Here is a 23469-nt window from a genome sequence, read left to right as displayed (position 1 = left end):
TGAGGTGAGGCTGGGGCCTCTCTTTGGCAGCTCTATCACTGGAGGCTGACGTGGCCTCGGGAAATTCAGGAGACCACTGGGAACTCACATAGCATCATTATTTGAGCCACAAGGTTACCTCTAAATTGGGTGCACTTTGGTAAGTCCTTGAGGGCCATTTTGTTCAATGCACAATAGTTTTCATATCCAAGAATATGAGTTGCGCAGTTGGAACCAAACAGATAAATATAAAGCCATATAAACCATACATTGGCTGGAAAGCAAACAAATGTTTCTTTTCTTTCAGCTTTTCACAGTTGTTCTGAAGATATTTTTGTGTGTGTTGAACTCGCCCTTCAGGATAAAGTTTTTTGAGTAAGCAGATCTGAATCATATTGTTTTTATTAGAAAAAAATCTGTCTATTCTTTAAAGTTATAATAAACCAAGACTGTGAAGCATAAAGGAAAAACAAAAAGATTAGGGTAATTTCAAACTATAATTCTAAATGGGCCCGAACATTTTCCTCCCAGAAGGAAATTAGCTGCTGATGTGAAAAAGGGCCTAAAACAATGCTCCAGTGTTGTGAAAATTGCTCAGAAGAATCTGTCTGTGAGATTGGATTTGCTATAGTCTGTATGGCTCCTCTTGATAGATCAGGCTTGCTGGTCCAGGGCTATGGAGAACCAGACTCCAGATTCTATCCATCAAGTGTCACTCTTCCATGGTCCACAGCCAAGGTGACACCCAGAGGGGAGAGGGGAGGGACTTTACATGCCCCACGGAATATCCAGCCCTCACACCTGGGGTTTCCTAATTTGTTCCACTCAGAGGGAGCAGTCTAGCCTGGAAGATGGGGTGTACTGATTGATGAAAGTTTGGTTGATGACTCATTTTTTCTGAAACAACTGTAGGGCAGGCCCCTGAATAAGACTGGATCAAGGAAAATCAAGAGCTCCAGTTTGGTTTGGAGCTTGCCCCAGGATGCCATCTTGGGTCTGAGTTAGTGTGGACCGAGAGGTCAGATTCACTTTAGGGATGACCTAGAGGCCCTAGATCAGCTTGGAAATAAATGGATCCCCCTCAGATCAGACTCCCAAAGTATGTTAAAAGGCCCAGCCTCCCACCACTCTTCTTCACTGGACCAAGAATGAATCCTCTAGCCAGACTGAACTCCCAAGATGGCTTTTGAATGAAGCATGTGGACAGGCTCACATTTTAGTTCAATGTTCACTACATGGCCTTTTTGGGGAGAGCTTATCTAATACGTGGCCAATCAGAGAAGTCCTTTGAAATCATGGTTTGATGAAGAAGGCTGAGAGAGTCTAGCAAGTGAGCCTCATTCAGAATAGGTTGGTGACCCAATCCTCCTAAAAATACAATGATCTCTGTGAAAATCCTATAACTTCTATAGCACCTCATCCCAAGGGAAGAAGGCAGACCTGATTTAAGCTTGGGAGGAAATGTAGGAGTGCTTAGGGAATGTGGTTAGAGGTTTGGTTACCTCAGACTACAACACATGCTTGAGAACATTCATTCAATTCAAGTACAACCAATGGTCCATTTCTGGGCCTTATTTTAGGCACAGTAAAGTCTGCAATCTGGGCTTCAATGTCATGTAGGAAAAAAGCAATGATTACTCTTGTCTTCCTAACCAATTCACTACTGTAAAAATTTCAACTGTCACTTGGGTCATTCTTATTCAAGTGTAAACCTGACCTACCTCTCTCTGGAGATTGATGTCTGCTCCTTGCAGAACCAGTTCCCTCACACAGTCTATGTGACCGGCATAGGAGGCGACCATGAGGAGCGTGGTGCCATGCTAGATGGAGGACAGACAGACAACGGTTAGGCTATCATATGTCAGAGAGGGTCCTGGGGAAGAGGCTGAAGGGCTCTCAGGTCCACTCAAGACACGTCCAAGTGCAAAATTTCCCACTGTAATAAGTGTCTCATGAATAACCTTATAACGCAGAGTAGACAAGGAAAAAGCAAAGCGACAGATTGCTGAGGGTGGAGTTTTCAACCTAAAAACTCACTTGATTCCATTACCCGCAGAAATGCAGTCCAAGTGAACTATGATTACTGCATTTTAAACCAGTAGGGATATAATGGTCTCATTTTATGATTCATATTAAATGATTCCTGAGCCCAAACACTGCTTTTCATGTAAAAAATGGGTTAAGTGGTACCTGTTGGTTTTCTGAGTTTAGAAGTCTTTATCTTAAAACTGATTCAGGTAAAGATGCAAGGTACCTCAATGAAATGGGAAATCATAGTAGTCAGTCAGGAGCCGAGGGGTTCACGTCGGTCTCTATCATCAATCAACTGTGTCACCTGGGGGCAGGTTGCTTATAATTCCTGGGGTTTAGAGTTTAATTTACAGTTGTTTTTGAGGGCTTGGAATTGTGATCTTGACCACTACCCCTGCATATGCAGCAGCCTGCCTTTCTAGCGTGGACGAGAGAGAGACATGGTTCTGCATAGGAGGAAGGCTTGCTAGGTACAGGGTAATAAGTGAGTCTTACAAGCCTCGTTTTAATTTCACTGGTGGCATTTTGTAGGAAGGCAGTAGAGTTGAGTGGTCACTGACATTATGATCTTGGGCTAGTTATGGAACCTTTCCAAGGCTCACCCTCCTCATCCGCAAAACAGGGAATAATAAAAGCATCTGCTGGATTAAATCAAATGGGTAAACGAGATACTGCAGGCAATGTGCTTAGCATAGTAATGTTAGATATTCAGTAAGTGTTAGATATGGAAATATTATGATACTTCAGTAAATGTTAGGTTATCATCTGGCTTTTGTTGATTTTTGTGAATCTCAATACTAATTTTGGGAAAGTCTTGTTTGCTATGTATGAAAAGTACAGGTAGAGTAAAAAAAAAACAAAAAACAAAAAAACTAATGGCTTCATAGAAGTGTTCTATGATATTTTCTCTACTTCCATGTGACCGCATTTGGTATTTGAATGTTGGACATTCATTAGGCTGTACCAACCATTATTAAGTTGAACATCTTCCTCTGTATTTTCCAGGATTAGAATGGCATGTGGAAGCTGGTATTACTAACTTCCTCCCGAATGTGAACAATTTTTATTTAGATTGCAGATAGAAGAATCTTTGATTAAAAAACCAATCTGGAAGATTGCTGGGAAGACAGCGAAGTAGGAGGACCCTAAGCTCACCTTGTCTGATAGATACAATGGGAGTATCAATAGATATACAATGGGAGTTACAATAGATGATACTCTCACCAATGTTAAATAACCCAGAAAACGACCTGAAGACTGGAAGAACAAACTCCATAACTAAAGGTAGAGAAGAGGTCACACTGAAGAGGGTAGGAAGGGCAGAGATGCAGTGGGGAGGTGAACAGACCACTGCTGTATGCAGCGAGAGGCGGGTTGGGTGGGGAGGGAGCTGTGGAGAAGGGAGGGAAACAGATGATTACACCAGAGAGCCTGCAGGGGGGCAGATGAATCCCCATTATATTTGGTTCTGAAAACTAGAGGAGCCAAATTTCATGAGTTCTTACAACCAGCAGGACTTAAAGCCTGGAATTTTATTTTTTATTTATTTTTTAAGATTTTTATTTTATTTTTAAATTTTATTATTATTATTATTATTTTGAGAGAGAGCGAGAGAGCATGTGTGTGTGTGGTGGGGGACAGGGGAGGAGGAGCAGAGGGATAGGGAGAGAGGGGCGCCTGGGTGGCTCAGTCAGTAAAGCCTCTGCCTTCGCTCAGGTCATGATCTCAGGGCCCTGGGATGGAGCCCCTGCATCAGGCTCCCTGCTCTGCAGGAGGCCTGCTTCTCCCTCTTATGATCCTGAGATCATGACCTGAGCTGAAATCAAGAGTTTGATGGTTAGCCGACTGAGCCACCCAGGAGCCCCTAAGATTTTTATTTTAAGTAATTTCCACACCCAGCGTGGGGCTCGAACCCACAACACCAAGATCAAGAGTTAAACATGCTCTACTGACTGACCCAGACAGGTGCCCCTGGAATTTTAAAAATCAGTGGCTCAGCTCTGGGAGAGGATGGAGGACAAGAGGAACCTGAGTCCTTACCCTTAAAGAGACAGCACCACAAACAGCCCACAGAGATAGAGCATAGAAGCAGCAGTTTAAAAAATGCCTGGGGTATATGGGAGGGAGATTTGTTTACTAGTCTCAGAGATGTGCTGGAGGAGCCCGGATCATTGGAAGACTTCTCTAGGAACAAAGGAGCTGGTAGGTACCATTTCCTTCCCCTGCCCCCCAGCAAAAACATACGACCACCTGCAGGAACCAGCGCAGCACTGATATTCCCTACCTAACTGGCTAACACCACTCCCCCCTTACTTAACACCTGTGCATGTTGTGGCTCTGTCCCCTCCAATGTGCTCTTGGCTGGAGCTCATGCAAACCAGGGCCATAAGCCTGGTAGTGTGCAGGCAGCCCCAACAAGGGTCAGCACCACTCCAAAGTGACTCCTGCCTTGGAGAGAAGGAAAGATAACCACACAAGCAATCATACTGTGGCCCCAGCAGTGCAGACAGCTGGTCTGATTGCAGGCCCTGCCTGCCAATGAAAGCTTCTCAAAGGACAACACAGAGAAAGCACCCTGCAGTTTGGTGCTACTGCATCTCTGGCAAACACCTGGTCTGACTCAACTCAAGCCCAGGGTGAGGCCCAGACTGGCCCACTAAAACCACCAGGACCAAACACTGTCCAAAACAGCAAGGAGAGCCACTGCAGGTGCCTGAACTGAAGGGAAAAGTGGCTTAGCCACAACAGCAGGGCACACAACACATATGGGAGACCCCCCCTAAAGCACCAGGTTCTGGGGAACAGGGGACACTGCAACACAGGGCACAAGACCTCTTCTTCACAAGGCCACTACTTTCAAGAGTGGGAGACGTAGCTGACTTTCCTACCTAACACAGAAACATAGAGAATTAGACAAAATGAGGAGACAGAGGAATATGTCCCAAATGGAAGAATGGGACAAAACCACAGCAACAGATCTAAGCAAAATGGATATAAGCCATATGCCTGATAGAGAATTTAAAATAATGGTCATAAAGATACTCACTGGACTTGAGAATCTCAGGATCATGAGATCGAGCCCTGTGTCAGGCTCTGCACTGGGCATGGAACCTACTTAAAATTCTCTCTCTCCCTCTCCCCCTCCCACTTGTGCTCTCTCTCTTTCTCTCTCTCAAATGAATGAATAAATCTTAAAAACAAAAACCCAAACAACAAGACCCATCTATCTAGTGCCTACAAGACTCATTTCAGACCAAAAGACGACTGCAGATTGAAATTGAGGGGATGGGGAAACATTTATCATGCAAGTGGATGTCAAAAGAAAGCCTGGGGAGCAATTCTTCTATCAGACAAAGTAGACTTTGAAAAAAAGACTATAACAAGAAACAAAGAAGGATACCATATAATAATGAGACAATCCAACAAGAAGATATAATTGTAAATATGCACCCAACATGGGAGCACCCAAATATATAAGACAGTAACAAACATAAAGGAACTAACTGATAGTAATACAGTAAGAGGAGGGGACTTTAACAGCCCACTTACATCATGGACAGATTATAAAAACAGAAAATCAACAAAGAAATGATGGCTTTGAATGACACATTGGACTAGTTGGGTTTAACAGATATAGTCTGAATATTCCACGCTAAAACAGCAGAATACACATTCTTTTCAAGTGCACATGGAACATTCTCCAGAATAGATCACATATTACACCACAAAACAAGTATCAACAAATTGAAAAAGACTGTAGTCATATTATGCATCTTTTCTGACCAAAATGCTATGAAACTAGAAATCAACTATAAGAAAAGAAATCTGGAAAGAGCACAAATACATGGAAGTTAATAACATGCTACTAAAAAATGAATGGGTCAATGAAGAAATCAAAGAAGAAATTAAAAAAAAATACATGGAGACAAATGAAAATGAAAACACAAAGGTCCAAAATCTTTGGGATGCAGCAAAAGTGGTTCTAAAAAGTGAGTATACAGCAATATACACCTATGTTGAGAAGAAAAATCTCAAATAAACAACCTAACCTAACATCTAAAGGAGCTAGGAAAAAAAAAAAAACACCCAAAACCAGTAGAAGGAAGAAAATCATAAAGATTAGAGCAGAAATAGATGATATAGAAACTAAAAAAACAATAGAACAGATCAATGAAACCAGGAGCTGCTTCTTTGAAAAGATCAACAAAATCGATACATTTTCAGCCAGACTCATCAAAAAGAAAAGAGAGAGGATTCAAGTAAACAAAATCAGAAATGAAAGAGGAGAGATAACAATGAACAGCACTGAAATACAAATAATTCTTTAAATTCCTAGAAATATATAACCTACCAAAACCGAATCAGGAAGAAATAGAAAATTTGAACAAACCAGTTACTAGGAATGAAATTAAATTGGTAATCAAAAAACTCCCAACAAATAAAAATCCAAGACCAGATGGCTTCACAGGTGAATTCTACTAAACATTTCAGGACGCATTAATACCTATTCTCAAATTATTCCAAAAAAATATAAGAGGAAGGAAAACTTTCAAATTCATTCGGTGAGGCCAGCATTACCCTGGTACCAAAACCAGATAAAGACACCATAGAAAAAGAGAACTACAGGCCAATATGTCTGATGAACATAGATGCAAAAATCTTCAATAAAATATTAGCAAACAGAACTCAATAATACAGTAAACAATCATTCACTACAATCAAGTGGGCTTTATTCCTAGATGCAAGGGTGGTTCAATATTTGCAAATCAATCAGTGTGATATGTCACATCAATAAGAGAAAGGATAAAAACCATATGATCATTTTAATAGATGCAGAAAAAGCATTTGATGAGTACAACATCCATTCATGATAAAAACCTTCTGCAAAGTAGGAACAGAGGGAACATATTCAACATAATCAAGGCCATATATGAAAAACCCACAGTGCACATCATACTCAATGGGGAAAACTAAGAGCTTTTCCCCTAAGATCAGGAACAACACAAGGATGTCCACTCTCATAACTTTTATTCAACATAGTATTAGACATCTTGGCCACAGCAATCAGACAAGAAAAGGAAATAAAAAGGCATCAAATTGGTAAGGAAGCAATAAAACTTTCACTATTTGCAGACGACATGCATAGAAAACCCTAAAGACTATGCATAGAAAACCCTAAAGACTCCAGTGAAAAACTACTAGAACTGATAAATGAATTCAGTAAATTTGCAGGATACAAAATCAATATACAGAACCCCCTTGCATTGCTATACACTAATAATGAAGTAGCAGAAGGAGAAATTAAGAAAATAGTCCCATTTACAATTGCACCAAAAATAATAAAATACCTAGGAATAAACTTAACCAAGGAGGTGAAAGACCTGTACTCTGAAAACTATAAAGCACTGATGAAAGATACTGAAGAGGACACAAACAAATAGAAAGACATTCCATGGTCATGGATTGGAAGAAAAAATATTGTTAAAATGCCCATACTTCCCAAAACAATCTACAGTTTGAATGTAATCCCTATCAAAACATCAAGAGCATTTTTCATAGAACTAGAACAAATAATCCTAAAATTTGTATGGACTCTCAAAAGACCCAGAATAGCCCAACAAATCTTAAAAAAAAAGAAAAAAAAAAAAGCTGGAGGTATCACAATTCTGGATTTTAAGTTATATTACAAAGTTGTAAGAATCAAAACAGTAATGGTACTAGCACAAAAATAGACACATAGGTCAATGGAACAGAATAGAGAGTCCAGAAATAAACCCATGATGTTATGGTCAATTAATCTTTGACAAAGGAGTCAAGAATATGCAATGGGAAAAAGGCAGTCTCTTCAACAAATGATGTTGGGAAAACCAGACAGCTATATGCAAAAGAATGAAACTGGACCACGTTCTTACATCATACACGGAAATAAACTCAAAATGGATTAAGAACCTAAATTGAGACTTCAAACCACAAAAGTTCTAGAAGAGAGCACAGACAGTAATTTCTGTGACATCAGCCATAACATCTTTCTACATATGTCTCCTGAGGCAAGGGAAACAAAAGCAAAAATAAAGTAGTGGGACTACATCAAAATAAAATGTTTCTGCACAGCAAAGGAAACAACCAACAAAACTAAAAGCCTACTGAATTGGAGAAGATATTTGCAAATGACAAGTCTGATAAAGGGTTAGTATCCAAATATATAAAGAAGTTATACAACTCAACACCAAAAAACCAAATAATCCAATTTGAAAATAGGCAGAAGACATGAACAGATATTTTTCCAAAGAAGATATCCAGATGGCCAACAGACACATGAAAAGATGCTCAACATCATTCATCCTCAGGGAAATGCAAATGAAAACCACAATGAGATATCACCTCACTCTTGTCAGAATGGCTAAAATCAAAACCACAAGAAACAAGTACTGGTGAGGATGTGGAGAAAAAGGAACCCTCGTGCACTGTTGGTGGGAATGCAAATTGGTGCAGCCACTGTAGAAGACAGTATGGAGGTTCCTCAAGAAATTAAAAATAGAAAGACTCTATTTTTTTTTAAGATTTTATTCATTTATTTGACAGAGAGACATGGCGAAAGAGGGAACACAAGCAGGGGGAGTGGGAGAGGGAGAAGCAGGCTTCCTGCTGAGCAGGGAGCCCGATGTGGGGCTAGATCCCAGGACCCTGGGATCATGACCTGAGCCAAAGGCAGACGCTTAACGACTGAGCCACCGAGGCGCCCCTAGAAAGACCCTATGATCCAGTAATTGCACTACAGGGTATTTGCCCTAAGAATACGAAAACACTAATTTGAAGGGATACGTGCACCTCTATGAATATTGCAGCATTATTTACAATAGCCAAGATATGCAAGCAGCCCAAGTGTTGATCAACAGATGAATGGATAAAGATAGAAGATATCTACCTATCTGTCTGTCTATCTACACACACACACACACACAGGAATATTATTCAGCCATAAAAAATGAAATCTTGCCATTTGCAACAACATGGATGGATCTAGAGAGTATAACGTTAAGTGAAATAAGGCAGTCAGAGAAAGACAAATACAATATGATTTCACTCATATGTGGAATTTAAGAAACAAAACAAAGGGGAGAAAAAGAGACAAAGCAAGAAATAGACTCTTAACTATAAAGAACAAGTTGATGGTTACCAGAGGGGAGGCGGGCGTGGGGGGATGAGGTGGTAAATGTGCATCAGAGAGATGAAGAAAGCAAAGAATGTAAATATCATGTGAAGACAACATTAATCTAGGAAAGAAGGTGAATGTTAGCAAATCAAAGCTTTGCTGTGTGGTGGGTAGCCTAGAGATAACGTATTCATTCTTTAAATGCTATTTGTTGGAAGTTAGAACACGGTCATGAACTCAAGGTTGAGAGCAGTTCCCAAGAGAGCCCCAGGGCCTCTCCATGCATTCCATCAGCTCTCCTAGGAGTTCCAGGTGAACCAGAGGCTGGGCCCCATCGGCCAGGGTAGGACTGGTCAGAGGTCATTCACCACCAGGGTCATCCTGGAACCCAGACTCCATGTTCAGGTGGCACCCGAAGAAGGTGGAAATCCTCCCAGTAAAATTTTGAGGGGAACTAAGACCTGTACTATTCCCAAACATCTTTCTGTCTCTGTTACCACCAATTTTAGAGACGCTTTCAAAATCAACAAGCCGTCTTACCAACATTTAGACTTGCTTTGTTTTTCAATTTTTTAATTAATTTTTTAATTTAAATTTTAGGTAGTTAACGTATAGTGCAATATTGGTTTCTGGAGTTGAATTCAGTGATTCATCACTTACGTATAACACCCAGTGCTCATCGTAACAAGTGCCCTCCTTAATACGATCGCCCAGCTAGTCCATCCCCCACCCCTCCTCCCTCCAACAACCCTCAGTTTGTTCTCTACTGCTAAGACTCTCTTGGGGCACCGGGGTGGCTCAGTTGGTTAAGTGTCTGCCTTCAGCTCAGGTCATGATCCTAGGGCCCTGTGATCGAGTCTGCATCAGGCTCCCTGCTCAGCATGGAGCCTGCTTCTCCCTCTCCCTCTGCCCCTCCTCTCCACTTGTGCTCTCTCTCTCAAATAAATAAATAAAATCTTAAAAAGCATCTTATGGCTTGTTTCCCTCTCTCCTTTTTCTCTTTTTCCCCTTCCCATATGTTCATCAGTTTTCTTTCTTGAATTCCAGATATGAGATGAAGATGGTATTTGTCTTTCTCTGACTTATTTCACTTAGCAAAATACACTCTAGCTCCATCCATGTTGTTGCATACGGCAAGACTTCATTTTTTTGATGGCTGAGTAATATTCCATTACACCCCCCCCCCCCACATCTTCTTTATCCATTCATCAGTCGATGGACATTTGAGCTCTCTCCACAGTTTGGTTATTGTTGATAATGCTATCAACATCAGGATGCATGTGTCCCTTCGAATCTGTATTTTTGTATCCTTTGGGTAAATACCTAGTAGTGCATGAGAAAATGCTCAACACCACTCATCACCAGGGAAATACAAATCAAAACCATGGTGGAGATACTACCTCACACCTGTCAGAATGGCTAAAATTAACAACACAGGAAATAACAGATGTTGTCAAGGATGCAAAGAAAGGGGCACCCTCCTACAGTTGGGGGAATGCAAGCTGGTGCAGCCACTCTGCAGAACAGTATGGAGGTTCCTCAAAAAGTTAAAAATAGAGCTACCCTACCACCCAGCAATTAGACTCCCTTCTTTGGCTTAAGGAACCATTTCTCCAGAGAGCTGCTAATAAAATGAGTTTTTAGTTTAAGTGAGGAGAAGTAAACATATTAGTATCTGTTCATAGAAGTAAAATTTCTGGTTGAGAGAGCAGACCAAGAGAGACAGAGGATGAGCTCTGAGGGGAAAGGAGGTAGCAGGACACGTCACATTGAGGAGGAAAGGGCGCTGGGAAGGCTGAGCATACGGGGTACTTACTATCTGGGGGGCAGGTGTGTGTGGCACTGTGAGGTGGCCCCTAGGAACCTGAAAGTCAGGAAAGAGTTACAGGCGTGGCTGAGAAAGGGTGACTTCAAGAAAAAGAGGAAAAATGGTCATCAGTGCGATCAGGGGGTGAGGCCACAGGGAAAACCAGCACTGCTGCTCCAGTGTGGCCCAGGGCTGCTGAGGAGACCCACGTAAGACTGGGATGGCCAGTTCATAGATGCCTGACCACCTATCAGCCTGGGCCCCAGCGGAAGGAGCAGATGGCATAGTCACACTGGATGGCTGGAAGAAAGTGTGGTGATGTATAAAGCTGTGCCATTACAAGAGCAATGTTGGACTGGGAGTTGGCAGCAGCAGGGCTCTGTGACACAGAGCAAACTGAAGAAGGGTCTGGGTGGATCTGGAGGTGCAAACCCAACACACTGCTCACCGATGCCCCCAGTGGGCAAAGCGAACAAACCGGGATATCTCAGACGGGCGGCTGATCTCACTTACCAAATTTGTGCAATAAAAGCTGGAAATGGCACATCCTGCTTTCTGGAAAATAAGGCTCCCTTGAAAACATTTTTATTCCTAAAATCAAAATATTTCTGTTGTCTCTCTCTCTCATTTGAGGTCTTCCTGATCCCCAGAGATGCATTGTCCTGCTGAGTACAGAGAAATCACTGATTCTCTCTGCGGGGGGAGGGCTCCCCAAAGGATGCCTGCCAGTGGGCAGGAGTATCTATTTTTAAACCCCTTACTTGCCAGTGCCTGTATTGATGTTTGCAACAATAGTGAAAGGTAAGAGGCTGGGTGGTGCCTTCCGTTCTCAGTTCTCGTATCCTTATAGGAAAACCCAACTTACACATTCATGGCAATCCTCTTCTGCTCTGAATTATCTCCACTTTCCACGGAAGCAGTTGGTTTGAATTCTCTGACTAAAAACGCTTTCCTTCTTGGAATTTGCTAATTGTAATTCCCAGTGAAGTGCCTCTTTCCTTATTGTGGCTGCCTTCCGTTTTATGCATGTAATGGTTTCCCTGGTATGTTTTTAATTTTTTTAAAATATTTATTTGAGAGAGGAGACAGTGTGCATGCGTGTACAAGCGCGTGTGAGTGGAGGGGGAGAGGCAGAGGGAAAGAATCCCAAGCAGACTCCCCACTGAGCACAGAGCCTGACTCGGGGGTCGATCTCACACGGTGAAATCACAACCTGAGCAGAAATCAAGAGTGGGACCCTTGACCAACTGAGCCACCCAGGCACCCCCTCCAGCCCCCCAAAAGTTTTTACATTCACCAGGGTACCTTGGACTTTTTAAAAGGATAAAGCAGGCATACAGAAAGAGTAGATGAGCACTGTACAGGGAAACGTATTCAGGAGCTGCTCTCATGCCGGCAGGGGAAATGGCGTGCCCTTGGCATGCATATACCGAAAGAATCCATCCGTACACTGTCCCTGCAGTCCACATCCACCCGACCGCTGTTCAACAACAGCCTGAGCAGAGCCAGGTTGCCTCTTCTTGCTGCCCAGAATGCAGCGTTGGCAAGTGGAGTTTCCTTCTGCAGAAGCAAAATGAGACAGGATCTTAAACTTGACATCAGTTAATGTGACCCTCTCTACGCAAATATATGCCATTCAAAGAGCAAAATTTCCAGATGTGTTGTAGCATGGAAAGACTGCTCCTCCAGCAACAGATGATTGTGATATACTTGGTCATGGAACACATTCTGTTTTATACCAGATACCGGAGTGCCATTACGAAAAGCAGTGCTGTTGATAATATAGCACTATTAATACCTTATTTTCCACCAATGTTCTCCCTTTCCTGCCTCCGTGTCTTTGTTCACAGTTTCCTTTTTGCTTGAAAGGAGTGCTCCCCCATCCTTCAAGGTCAAGGCTCTGCTTAAATGCTATTTCCTCCCTGAAACATTCCCAAATCCCTCTTCACCTCTAAGCAGAGAGAAATCTCTCCCGATTCTGACCTCCCCAATGCACATTTTTTCTATGCCCTCAACTTTCTACCTGATTCCAGCTTTCTGGGTCAAGGCCTCCCCTCCCCTCCACCTAATTTTCTTTGCTGGAAACTTGCCAGAGCATTCAGTTAAGAATGAGGAACTCTGGACAGAAAACACTGTTAACATGCCCTCATCTGGATCCTTCTTTCCACTGCTGCGTCATTTTTAAAGTTGCAAAGTTAACGTTGGAACCATCCTATGGAAGGAATAGAGCTGGCAAACAGTTCTTCAAGAATCAGAGTGGCAGAATTGACTGCAGTAAAGTTGCCTTTCCTAAAACACATCAATTTGGATCTATAGAGAACAGTCCGTGACAGGGGAGGGCGGGGGTGGAGAGGAGGCTCTGGAACCAGACAGCTCTGGGTTTCAACCCCAGCCCGGGGCAAATGACTCGGCTTTGGTGAGTCTTATACTACCTGCCTTGAAGTTCTTGGTAAGGATTAAATGATGTAAGTTAATTGGCAAATACGGTCCCCAACACATCATAAATGCTTACAGATGCTAGTTTTTCCCCCTCTGTCCACTTTTCTTTACAAAGTTAGAATGAGTAGGCAAAATTAAATTGAGTATTGGTACTATAAAGAATTTTGCTGGTCTCAGGAAATTTCTAGCATTCAAACTGTTTAACAAAAGCATGTTTTGGGTGGGCTTAAAACACTGATCTGACCCCAAGGCCCTTTTAAACGATATATCTTTTAAGTATACTGATAAGGTATTAAATTCAATGTCTTACCTATCTATGCTAAGTTAAAAAGAAAACAAAACAATGTCACCCACAACAAGAAGCCATCTGAGGATTAACATTTTTTTTTTTTAATTTTTAAGTAATGTCCACACCCAGTGCAGGGCTCAAATTCACAATCCCGAGATCAAGAGTCTCATGCTTTACTCACTGAGCCAGCCAGGCGCCTGTTCACAGAGCCATCTAAAGTGAAAGCTCAGGGAGAGTGAAGGGGGCATCTGTTGGTATGAGGATTTCTTTTCTGCCGCCCTTCGGTTCACCCACGGCTTAGTGCTCTCTTGTGTTCTTGGAGGAGAGCATGGCCAAGTGGGGAGTGCTAAGCAGGTTGCAAACATACTTTGAATAGTTTCCTGGCTCAGGTAGGAGGAAAACAAAAATCCCTTCAAACTCCAGATGAACAATTTGCTTTCCCCAAAGGTGTAAATGTTATGGTCCCAGGGGTTTTCAGGCCAAAATGCAATGGTTATGTTCACACCCAGGGTTGGCGGGTTTGTACCAGGCTGGGTCCCCCGTTACAGCTGTTGGTGACTGGCTGAAGCGACGGCCAGGCAGGTCTGACTTGTATCAGAAATCACGAAACAACGCCCTTTCAGTAGGGAGATTGCACAAGGCCAAAATGAAGTCTGGAGGGTGAATTAGGAAGAGAACTTAATATCACCAGGGAACAGCTCTGTTGGTTTTTCCTGAAACATGAAGACTTGAGAGTAATAAATTGTAAATCATTTTTAGTGATTTTGTTGTTTCTCTTTAACCCCAAATTATTTTCAGAAACCATCTGGAAACCACAGACTTGTATTGTCATAATCTCTCCTGCCTTGAGGATGGCTTCGGGGCTTTCTCTCCTGTCAGGGCTAGATTTCCTAGTTTCCCACAAGGTTTTAGAAACTGAACTTTGTGAAAAGACGTACAGATTTCATTCTCTCTCAAGTGCCTGATTTACTGGGAGGTGGAGGCAAGAGAGTCGATTTGGGGTAAGAAAGAGCTGAGTTCCAGTCCTAAGCTTGCTACTTCTCAGCTCTGTGACTCTGGCAGGTTAACTGCTCTCTGTTCCAGTAAAATGGGCATAATAATGCCAGGAGTAGTACCTCCGCCATATGTTGTTAGAAAATTAAAGGACAGAATACATGTCAACTCAGTTTGATGGTGAACACTCAAGAAATGCTAGCTATAAATGCGCAGTCCTCACAGCTCTTGGAAATTCATTTCCTGGTCACTGGTCTGTAATAGGGACAGTGGTACTGGCCAGGGCCTAGGACAAGAGGTACGAGTCAACCTTGATCTCTGCTCTAACGGCTTTATGGCCCAGTAGGAAAGCAAGTCATGCCAATAGGCATCAGAAGTTAATTACAGGTGCTAGAACAGGAATGCAGATTATTTGTGAGAGCAGAGAATGGCCGAGCCTATATGGGGGCGGGGGTGTAGCCAGGAATGGCTTCAAAGATAAGGAATTCTCGAGAAGAGTCTCAAAAGATGAGCAGGAAACGGGGTAAGGAGCATCCCAGGCAGACGGGGCAGTGAAGCAAAGACATGGAGGCTTGTCACAGCATTCTGGGAACTGTCATGAGCTCGGAAGGGCTGGATTGAAGGATGGGAGTGGAGAGAGAGGTCAAGGGACACTGTGGGGCTGAAAGCAGGCAGGGCCAGATCCCAAAGGATCTGCTGTGCCATGCTGTGGGGTTTGCTTGGGCACTGCGGAGCCAAGGCAGGGTTATAAGGTGGGGAGATACTATTGGTTTTGTGTTTTAGAAAGGTCCCTGTGGCAGCCTCAGGGAGAATGGATTGATGCCTGGAGCTGGACTAAAGTTGGTGTCTACAAGGGTTAGGGGACTATCGCATTCACAGGGCAAGAGAAGATGAGGGCCCGAGCTCAAGTAACAATTGTGGGGCTGGAGGATGAGACAGACTGGAGAAATTTTAAGGAACCAAACTAAACAGTTTTGGTCTGCAACCGTATATGCAGGAGAAGGTGGGAGAAGGAGCCTGGACTGACTCCCGGGTTTCTGGTTTGAGTGCCTGGTTGAGGTGGTGCCATTCCTGAGAGTGGGAAACTGTAAGAGGGGCAGGCTTTGGGAAGAAATGATGAGTTTGGCTGTGAACGCAAGGACTTTCAGTGCCTAAGAGGCTTCTTCCGGGGGGAAACGACTATCATTAAACATGGGTAATTTCTCCCATCACGCTGCGGTGGACACAGTTAGGGCGGGTATCTTGCGCTAACACTAAGCGCTTGTTCTGTACCACTTGGTATCTGCTCTGCATACTACCTCACTGAATCCCCATCAGAGCTCAGTGAGGTGGGCACTGTCACTATGCTGCTGCACAGGTGAGGTAAGGGACAGAGGACAGGCAGGCTTCAGACCCAGACAGTCTGGTGTTCGGGGCTGCCCTCGTAGTCATCCCACTGTTCGGCCTCTGGAGGAATTCTGTAGACACCAAGGAATAAGGCAGCACTGACCCCAATGGCCTCCTTCCTATCCTCATTCCAAGCTCAGCTCCTGCCAAGACAGAAAGGCCCCTGACCTTCCTTCTCTTTGGGGTTGATACACACCATGTTGCCTGGATAACTTCCAATCCTCTTCCGGGTACGATTCGCACATCATCATAAGTGCTAAGAGTGAAATAGAGGCAAGCCCTTTAGCCTTTGAAGGAGATGATGTACATGGAAATGCTTTACTATTTAACTTCTTTCTTGATTTTTCTGATCTCTAAAATGAGGCCAGTGAGCCTCCCTCAGGCAGGCTTGTTGGTTGCGATATTAGGAGAAACAGCAACACCAGCCAACGCTGAGATCTTGCTCTGAATCAGGCGTGCTACGCACTTTCATTGCTCTGATGCATTAATTCCCAGAACAGCCTCACGACATAGGTGTTTTTATTATTCCCATTTTTAAGATTTTATTTATTTATTTGAGAGAGAGAGATCAAGAGCACAAGCAGGGGAAGGGTTAGAGGGAGAGGGAGAAGCAGGCTTCCCGCAGAGCAGGGAGCCCGACGCGGGGCTCAATCCCAGGACCCTGGTTTCATGACCTGAGCTGAAGGCAGATGTTTAACCGACTGAGCCACCCAAGCACCCATATTATTCCCATCCTTGAGATGAGGTAACTGAGGCACAGAAATGAATCACTCAAGGTCATAGAGTTAGGAAGTAATAGAACCAGCGTTGAAACCCAACTCCGAGTCCAGAGTCTGAGGTCTTCTGTCTCATATCTTGGGAGAAAAACTGAGTGTAAACTTCTACAAATGCCATATTTTCTTCTCTTTTTCTCCCCTTTACTGCCAGGATTTTGGCTCATACACTGCTCATTATTACACTACCAGCAATTAGTTACAGGAAGGAAGGGGAGAGGAAACACAGAAGGTAAACTGTTACTTGTATAGTACTGGAATTCTGATTAAAAGCTAAGAGGAGGTAGAGATTTAAACCATTTGTTTAAAAAGGGTTTAGAATACTGTGGGTTTTGATTGTGTACTTATTAATTCAATCAAGAGAACATTAGTCATGAATTTCTTTGATGTTAGAAGCCACATTAAATAAGGATAGAATACAGGACTGAGAAGTCATGTGCAGGACACTTTTGAGATGTCACTGGCTATTCTTTTTTTTTTTTAAGATTTTTAAATTTATTTATTTGAGAGAGTGAGTGAGAGCAGGGGTAGGAGCAGAGGGAGAGGGACAAGCAGACTCTGTGCTGAGTGCGGAGCCCGACATGGGGCTTGATCTCAGGACCCTGAGACCATGACATGAGCCGAAACTAAGAGTCGGATGCTTAACCACCTGAGCCATCCAGGAGCCCTGTCACTGGCTATTCTAATCCATTGTCCCCTTCATGCTAAGTACTTGAAATTTTCAGAATGCTTGATAAACATTAGAGAAGCCTAACCCTATGTTGTCAGTATTGTTACACTTCTGAAGGTGATAGGAAACTGAAAAAGTAAGTGATTTGCCCCAAGCATTCTGCCTTAGAGGTAGGATCATTTAAGAGCAGCATTTCGAAACTCAGAACTCGAGCCCATGTGGAAAGTCTGTTTAAGATATATACGTCAAGAATAGGCTATCTAGGGCTCCGGGGTGGCTCAGTTGGTCGGACGACTGCCTTCGGCTTGGGTCTTGGTCCTGGAGTCCTGGGATCGAGTCCTGCATTGGGTTCTCTGCTCGGCGGGGAGTCTGCTTCTCCCTCGGACCCTCCCCTGTCTTGTGCTCTCTCACTCATTCTCTCAAATAAAAAAAAAAAAAATAGGCATATCTATAGAGATAGAAAGTAGAATAGCAGTTATCTAAAGCTGGGTGGGGGATAGAGAGTGACTGCTAATGGCTATGTGATTTATTTGGGGGGATGATTAAAATATCCTAAAATTGATTGTGCTGATGGTTGCACAACTCTGAATATACTAAAAACCACTGAAATGAACATTTTCCATGGGTGAGTTATATGGAATGTGATCTGTATTTCAATAAAGCTGTTGAAAGACATATGTGGCTTTGTAAATTTATTTTCCTGTAATTCAAATAATTTTAGCTGACTGGTGAATTGGAGCCAATTATGAGATAATTTATGCACTTTCAGAGCAAGGATGGAAAATACAAGTTCTCCTACTTTTAGCCCAGCCATGAGCAGTTTCTATCACCAAGGGGAAACATGGTATTGAGACCCTTTGTCCTCTTGGGGAAAATGTGCTCAAGAAAGATACAGGCATTGTTCTTCTTCTAGCAATGTTTCCTCTACTGTGGTGATCTCCTTCACCACGTTAAGAGTCTCCTTCCTCATTGTGTTAGGCTTCAGGCCTGAAGAGAAAGTCCTGAAACAGCTGTTAAGAGAGTCACAAGTCAGTGTACTGAAACCCGTGACCTTTATTCCACAAAAAGGCTCAGACCTGCGTCTGCTTTTACTGAGTTTGCTTTTACTTTAAAAATAATTCTAACAAACGTGTCTGTTTTCCCAACCAGAACAAATGAGGACTTGCCAATTTTGGAAGAGGAAGTTCACTGGTTTACTGGAGGCATACCAGTGATGGCTGATAGCTTAATGGAGCAAGGAGAAGTAGCTACAAAGGGGTCCGTGTGGCTCAGAAGCAAACAGCTCTACATGCGGTGACTCTAAGTCATCAATAAGAGGCTAACTTGTGACTTTCGATGCTCTGTTTATTCTCCCACAGACTCAGCCAACAATGACAGGGCTTTTTAAAAACGGCTTTGGGGGGCGCCTGGGTGGCTCAGTTAAGCGGCTGCCTTCGGTTTGGGTCGTGATCCCAGGGTCCTGGGATCGAGCCCCATGTCCGGCTCCCTGCTCAGCGGAGAGCCTGCTTCTCCCTCTCCCTCTGCCTGCCACTCTGCCTACTTGTGCTCTCTCTCTAGCTCTCTGTCAAATAAATAAATGAAGTCTTTAAAAAAAAAATATTTAAAAATGGCTTTGGTACCAGGTGAGAGGGCCTATGAGACTTTCAGAGGCCTGTGAAAATAAACAGTTAATCTATAGCTCTAAAATCAAAGTGAATGAATAAAATAGTTACAAAATGTATCTCTGTCAACTCTATTCACTGCTAAATTTGATATTCATAAAATATCAATGGCACTTGAAAATAATTTGTAGGTCTGATTTTTCTCCCTGCACAAGAATTACTATATATGAAAGTTGCAGAAAAATCATGGGCCAATATAAATTAAATGTTATTCATGGCTAAAATCGTTTTAATAGCAATATAGTTAAAAACCTTTCCAAAAACGTACAATAAAAAGTCTATTATCTTGGGCTGTGGGTACCTTTCAGTATGTTTGATAGTATGCTAGCTAGGGTTAGTGGAGGCTCAGCCAACGGGCCTGCGTCTCTGCTCCTTTTGTCCTCAGGCCTTCTCTGTGTGCTGTTTGGAAGTCCACTGCATGGAACATCAACTCCCCATCCTTAACCTGGCTCAGAGCACTTCTTCTGTCTCCCTGCTGTGAGCTCTCCGGCATGTCCCAGCTGGTGGGGGCCGGACCTTCTCCCACACCAGCCCTGGAGTGGAAAATATGGTTAGGCTCTCCTCACCTGCCTTCGAGACGCTGCCCTTCCGGTCAAGTACACAAATCTCTGCTCCTTCACGACTCAGGCCATCCCACCTGCTTGTCCTGTGCCTCACCTCACCTAGTAGCTGTCACCTCCTGGTCATTCTCCCTTCTTGATGGCAAATTCTGACACCTTCCTTCCTACCCATCCCAAATTCTGATCTCATCCTGGCCTTCACTTTTATAAAACGTAGATACTGTTGCTCAACTGCACCTCCTTTCCTCTAACCCCAAAGAAAGAGGGTTTCCTCCCCACCTGTCTAGTGGGAACCCCTACAACTAATGAAACCCTGCTCACACCCTCTGCCTCACCCACCTCCTCCACGCTTCCTCACTCAGCTCAGTCATCCCCTCTGTCAAGCTTATCATTTCAAATATTTATTGAGATTCTGATTTACATATTATAAAGTTCATCCTTTTAAAGCATATAATTCGGTGGTTTTTAGTGTATTCCTAAGGCTGCATAACTGTCACAATTCCAAAACATTTTCATCATCTCATACCTATTAACAATTGCTCCCCATCCCCGGATTCTTCCCTAGCTCTAGGCAACCAAGAATCTGCTTTCTATCTCTATGGATTTGCCTATTCTGAACATTTCATATAAATGGCATCATTTGGGTCTGGCTTCTTTTACTCAACATAATATTATCAAGGTTCATCCACATTGTAGCATGTTTCAGAGCCTCCTTCTTTTGAATGATATTCCATTGTGTGGATACACCATGGTATGGACTGAAGATCTCTGTTTCCCCCTACCCCAAACTCATGTTGAAGCCCTAATTCCTAATGTGATAGTATTTGGATGTGAGGTCTTTGGGAGGTAACTGGGTTAGATGAGATCAAGAGGGTATAGTCCCCATGATGGGATCGGTGTTCTTACAAGAAAAGGAGAGACACCAGAGATTCCTCTCTCCTTATGAAGATCCAGTAAGAATGTGGCTGTTTACAAGCCAGGAAGAGAGCTCTCACCAGACTGAATCCTCTGGCACCTTGATCTTGGACTTCCCAGGCTCTAGAACTGTGAGAAATTAAATACCTGCTGTTTAAGCTGCCCAGTCTATAGTATTTTGTTATGGCAGCTCAAGCTAATACATACATTTTGTTTATTATCAATGATATACAAATGATGGACACTCGGGTTGTTTCTACTTTTTGGCTATTATGAATAACAAAATGAACATTTGTGCACAAGTTTTTGTGTAAACAGGTGTTTTCATTTCTTCTGGGTATATATGTAGGAGTGGAATTGCTGGGTCATATCGTAACCACCAGATTGTTTCCTAATATGATTGCGTTATTTTACATTCCTAAACAACAAGGTAGGAAGACTTGAATTTCTTCACATCCTTGCCAACACCTGACACGGTCTGTCTTGATTATAGTCATCCTAGTGGGTGTGAAGTGGTGTCTCATTAGGGTTTTGATTTGCCTTTCCCTGATGACTAAAGGTGTTGACCATATTTGCAGATGCTTGTTGGCCATTTGTATATTTTCTTGGGAGAAATGTCTATTCATCTCCTTTGCCCATTTTTTAAAATTGGGTTATTTGTCTTCTTATTGCTGAGATATTTGTCATCATTTAAAGATGGTCAAGTCTCTACCATTTTAAAGCAAACAAACCGTTGGCCTGCTCCAAATCCCTGCTGCAGCCACTGTTTCTTGCAGAAGTTTTTGAAACAGCTCTGGACACTCGTGGTTCCCATCCACTCTCTTTTGAAGCTGTTGCAGTCGGGCTCCTGAAGCCAGCACTTCACTGAAACTGCTCTGAGCAAGGTCAGCAGTGGCCATTTGTTGCTAAATACAATGGACACTTTTCAATTCCCAGCTTGATTTCTCTGTAGTATTTATCTTTGAGTTCCTCCCCATCTTTATCAAAGGATTAGAGATCCTTGGCTTAAATATCAGCACACGCTTCAGATTGTTCTCATACATCGCTGGCTGCTCTTCAGTTTTCTCAATGGGCTTCTCTTATTCTGCTCATTCTCAAGATTTTGCCTTCAGTCCTCTGTTTTCCACTTTTACACAGTCTCACAGGGCAACTGCATTCATTCTCATGGGTTTAATTACCACTTAACACTGCTCACTCCTACATCTCATCTCTATCTCCTGCCTAGACTATACTCCCGGGGTTCCCAGTTTGTAGATCTGTCTAATCAGCATCTCTACCTGGACTTCCATCCATCCTTGAACTTTACATGTCCCAAACCAAACATTTTATCTTTACCTCTCTAGCTTTCCTTAACTCAGGGAATAACATCCAGTTACAGAATTCCATAGACTAAAAATTTTTTAAGTCACTCAGATTTGTTTACTTCCTTCCATTCTAGACACCTGTTCCCTAGTCCCTACCACTTAACAAGATGACCCCAGTTCCACTGCCTTCTCCAAACTGTGGCCAGAGATCTTTCTAACATGCAAATCTCAACATATCATCCCTCTGTTTACATGAGCTACTGTAAGAGATGGAAGCCAGACACATTAGGGTTTCAATGTTAACACCATTCACGCACTCGCTGCAAGACCGTGATGAGTTACTTAACTTCATCATGTTTTAGTCTTCTTGCTTTAAAAAATAAAAATAAAAAAAAAAAGGAGAGACACACGAAAGTACCATTTCATGGATCTTCCTGAGGATTCAGAAGATGCGCCCAGATGCCCTTGGCTCAGAGTCAGGCACATTTTAAGTGCTCAATACATTTTAATTATTTGTATTAAGACCTTCCAATAGAGGCAAATCAAGGATCATCACTTTCATCCTGAAATGTGAGGATTCAATGGGATGACTTTAAACTCTTTTAAGACAAGACTCCTTTGGACCCTGAAGCCTGGTAATCAGCTGCAGCTGCACTCTGCTGGGCACTCAGCTTCGGCGAACGAAAAGTGCTCTGGAGAGGAGGCGACAGTGGTGCCGCTAGCATTCCGAAACGAGGACGCAGAATCGGGAATCGGTGCCGCAGCCCGGGTCTCTCTCCCGGGGCGCGGCCGCAGGACAGCGCTGACCGCGGGCTTCTTCCCCGCCCCGCCCCCGCCCGTTACCCCGGCGACAGTCTCCGCCACCCCTTCGCCCTGCGGCCGGGCTCCCCGGACCTGCGGCCGAAAGTACCGAAAGCCTTTCAAGCAAAGCCCACACAACCTAACCACAAACCACAGGAGCCATCCCAGCCCGGTCGCTTCCTCCCGTCCCCCGCCAGCACCCAGGGCGGCTCTCACTCCGCCCTGCGGGCCCCGCGGCGCCAGCGACCCCGGGAGCTCCGCAGGTGCGGGCCCGCCGCCGCATGTCTGCCGCCCCGCCCGGCATTCCCTCCCGGAGCCCGCGGCGCTCACCTTGAAGGACATCCTGCACATGTCCGCGGCCACCCCAGCGCGACCGGCACGCTTCCGGCGCGGGGCGCCCGCCCCAGCCCGCCCTCCCCTCCCCGCCGGGTTCCGCAGTGGGGCGGCCTCCCGCGCCGCGCGCTCCCGCCTCAGACGGGGCCACGCGGGGAGGGCGGGGGCGGGACCACCGGGGGCTGGGCGGGCGCGGGGCGGAGGCGGGGCAGCCGGGAGCGCTGGGGCGAGGGCCGGTTGCGCGGGGCGCACACACCCGCCCGCGCCCGCCCCGCCCCAGCCCGCACACGCTCTATCTCCGCTGGCACTGCGCGCACTCTGCACGCACACACAAACACCGGACACTGCTCGCACATCCACATCCGCAGTCTCACA

The 23469-nt window shown here is 44.0% G+C and overlaps 1 protein-coding gene across 6 annotated transcripts in view; it reads right to left on the bottom strand.

The window, feature by feature from the left end:
• Window positions 1-23238, bottom strand: part of ANKRD29 (ankyrin repeat domain 29) — a 51956-nt gene extending 28718 nt beyond the window's left edge. For 3 of the 6 annotated variants that reach the window (XM_073898399.1, XM_073898400.1, XM_073898404.1), the window contains exons 1-3: window positions 23092-23232; window positions 12420-12530; window positions 1701-1799 (exon numbers count right to left, since the gene is read on the bottom strand). In XM_073898399.1, coding sequence (XP_073754500.1) covers window positions 1701-1799; window positions 12420-12530; window positions 23092-23112 — 231 coding nt within the window. In that variant the 5' untranslated portion in view covers window positions 23113-23232. Of the gene's footprint in view, window positions 1-1700; window positions 1800-12400; window positions 12531-19482; window positions 19594-23091 lie in introns of those variants that run through there. The other 3 variants (XM_073898401.1, XM_073898403.1, XM_073898402.1) reach the window with 2 other exon arrangements.
• Between the last annotated feature and the right edge of the window lie 231 nt (window positions 23239-23469).

Source organism: Callorhinus ursinus, unplaced genomic scaffold, assembly GCF_003265705.2.
Source record: "Callorhinus ursinus isolate GAN/ISIS: 27379988/994484 unplaced genomic scaffold, GSC_fseal_2.0 scaffold11, whole genome shotgun sequence".
Classification (NCBI taxonomy): domain Eukaryota; kingdom Metazoa; phylum Chordata; class Mammalia; order Carnivora; family Otariidae; genus Callorhinus; species Callorhinus ursinus.
Note: the sequence above shows the minus strand (reverse complement) of the source record. Positions and strands in the feature narration are given on the sequence as shown.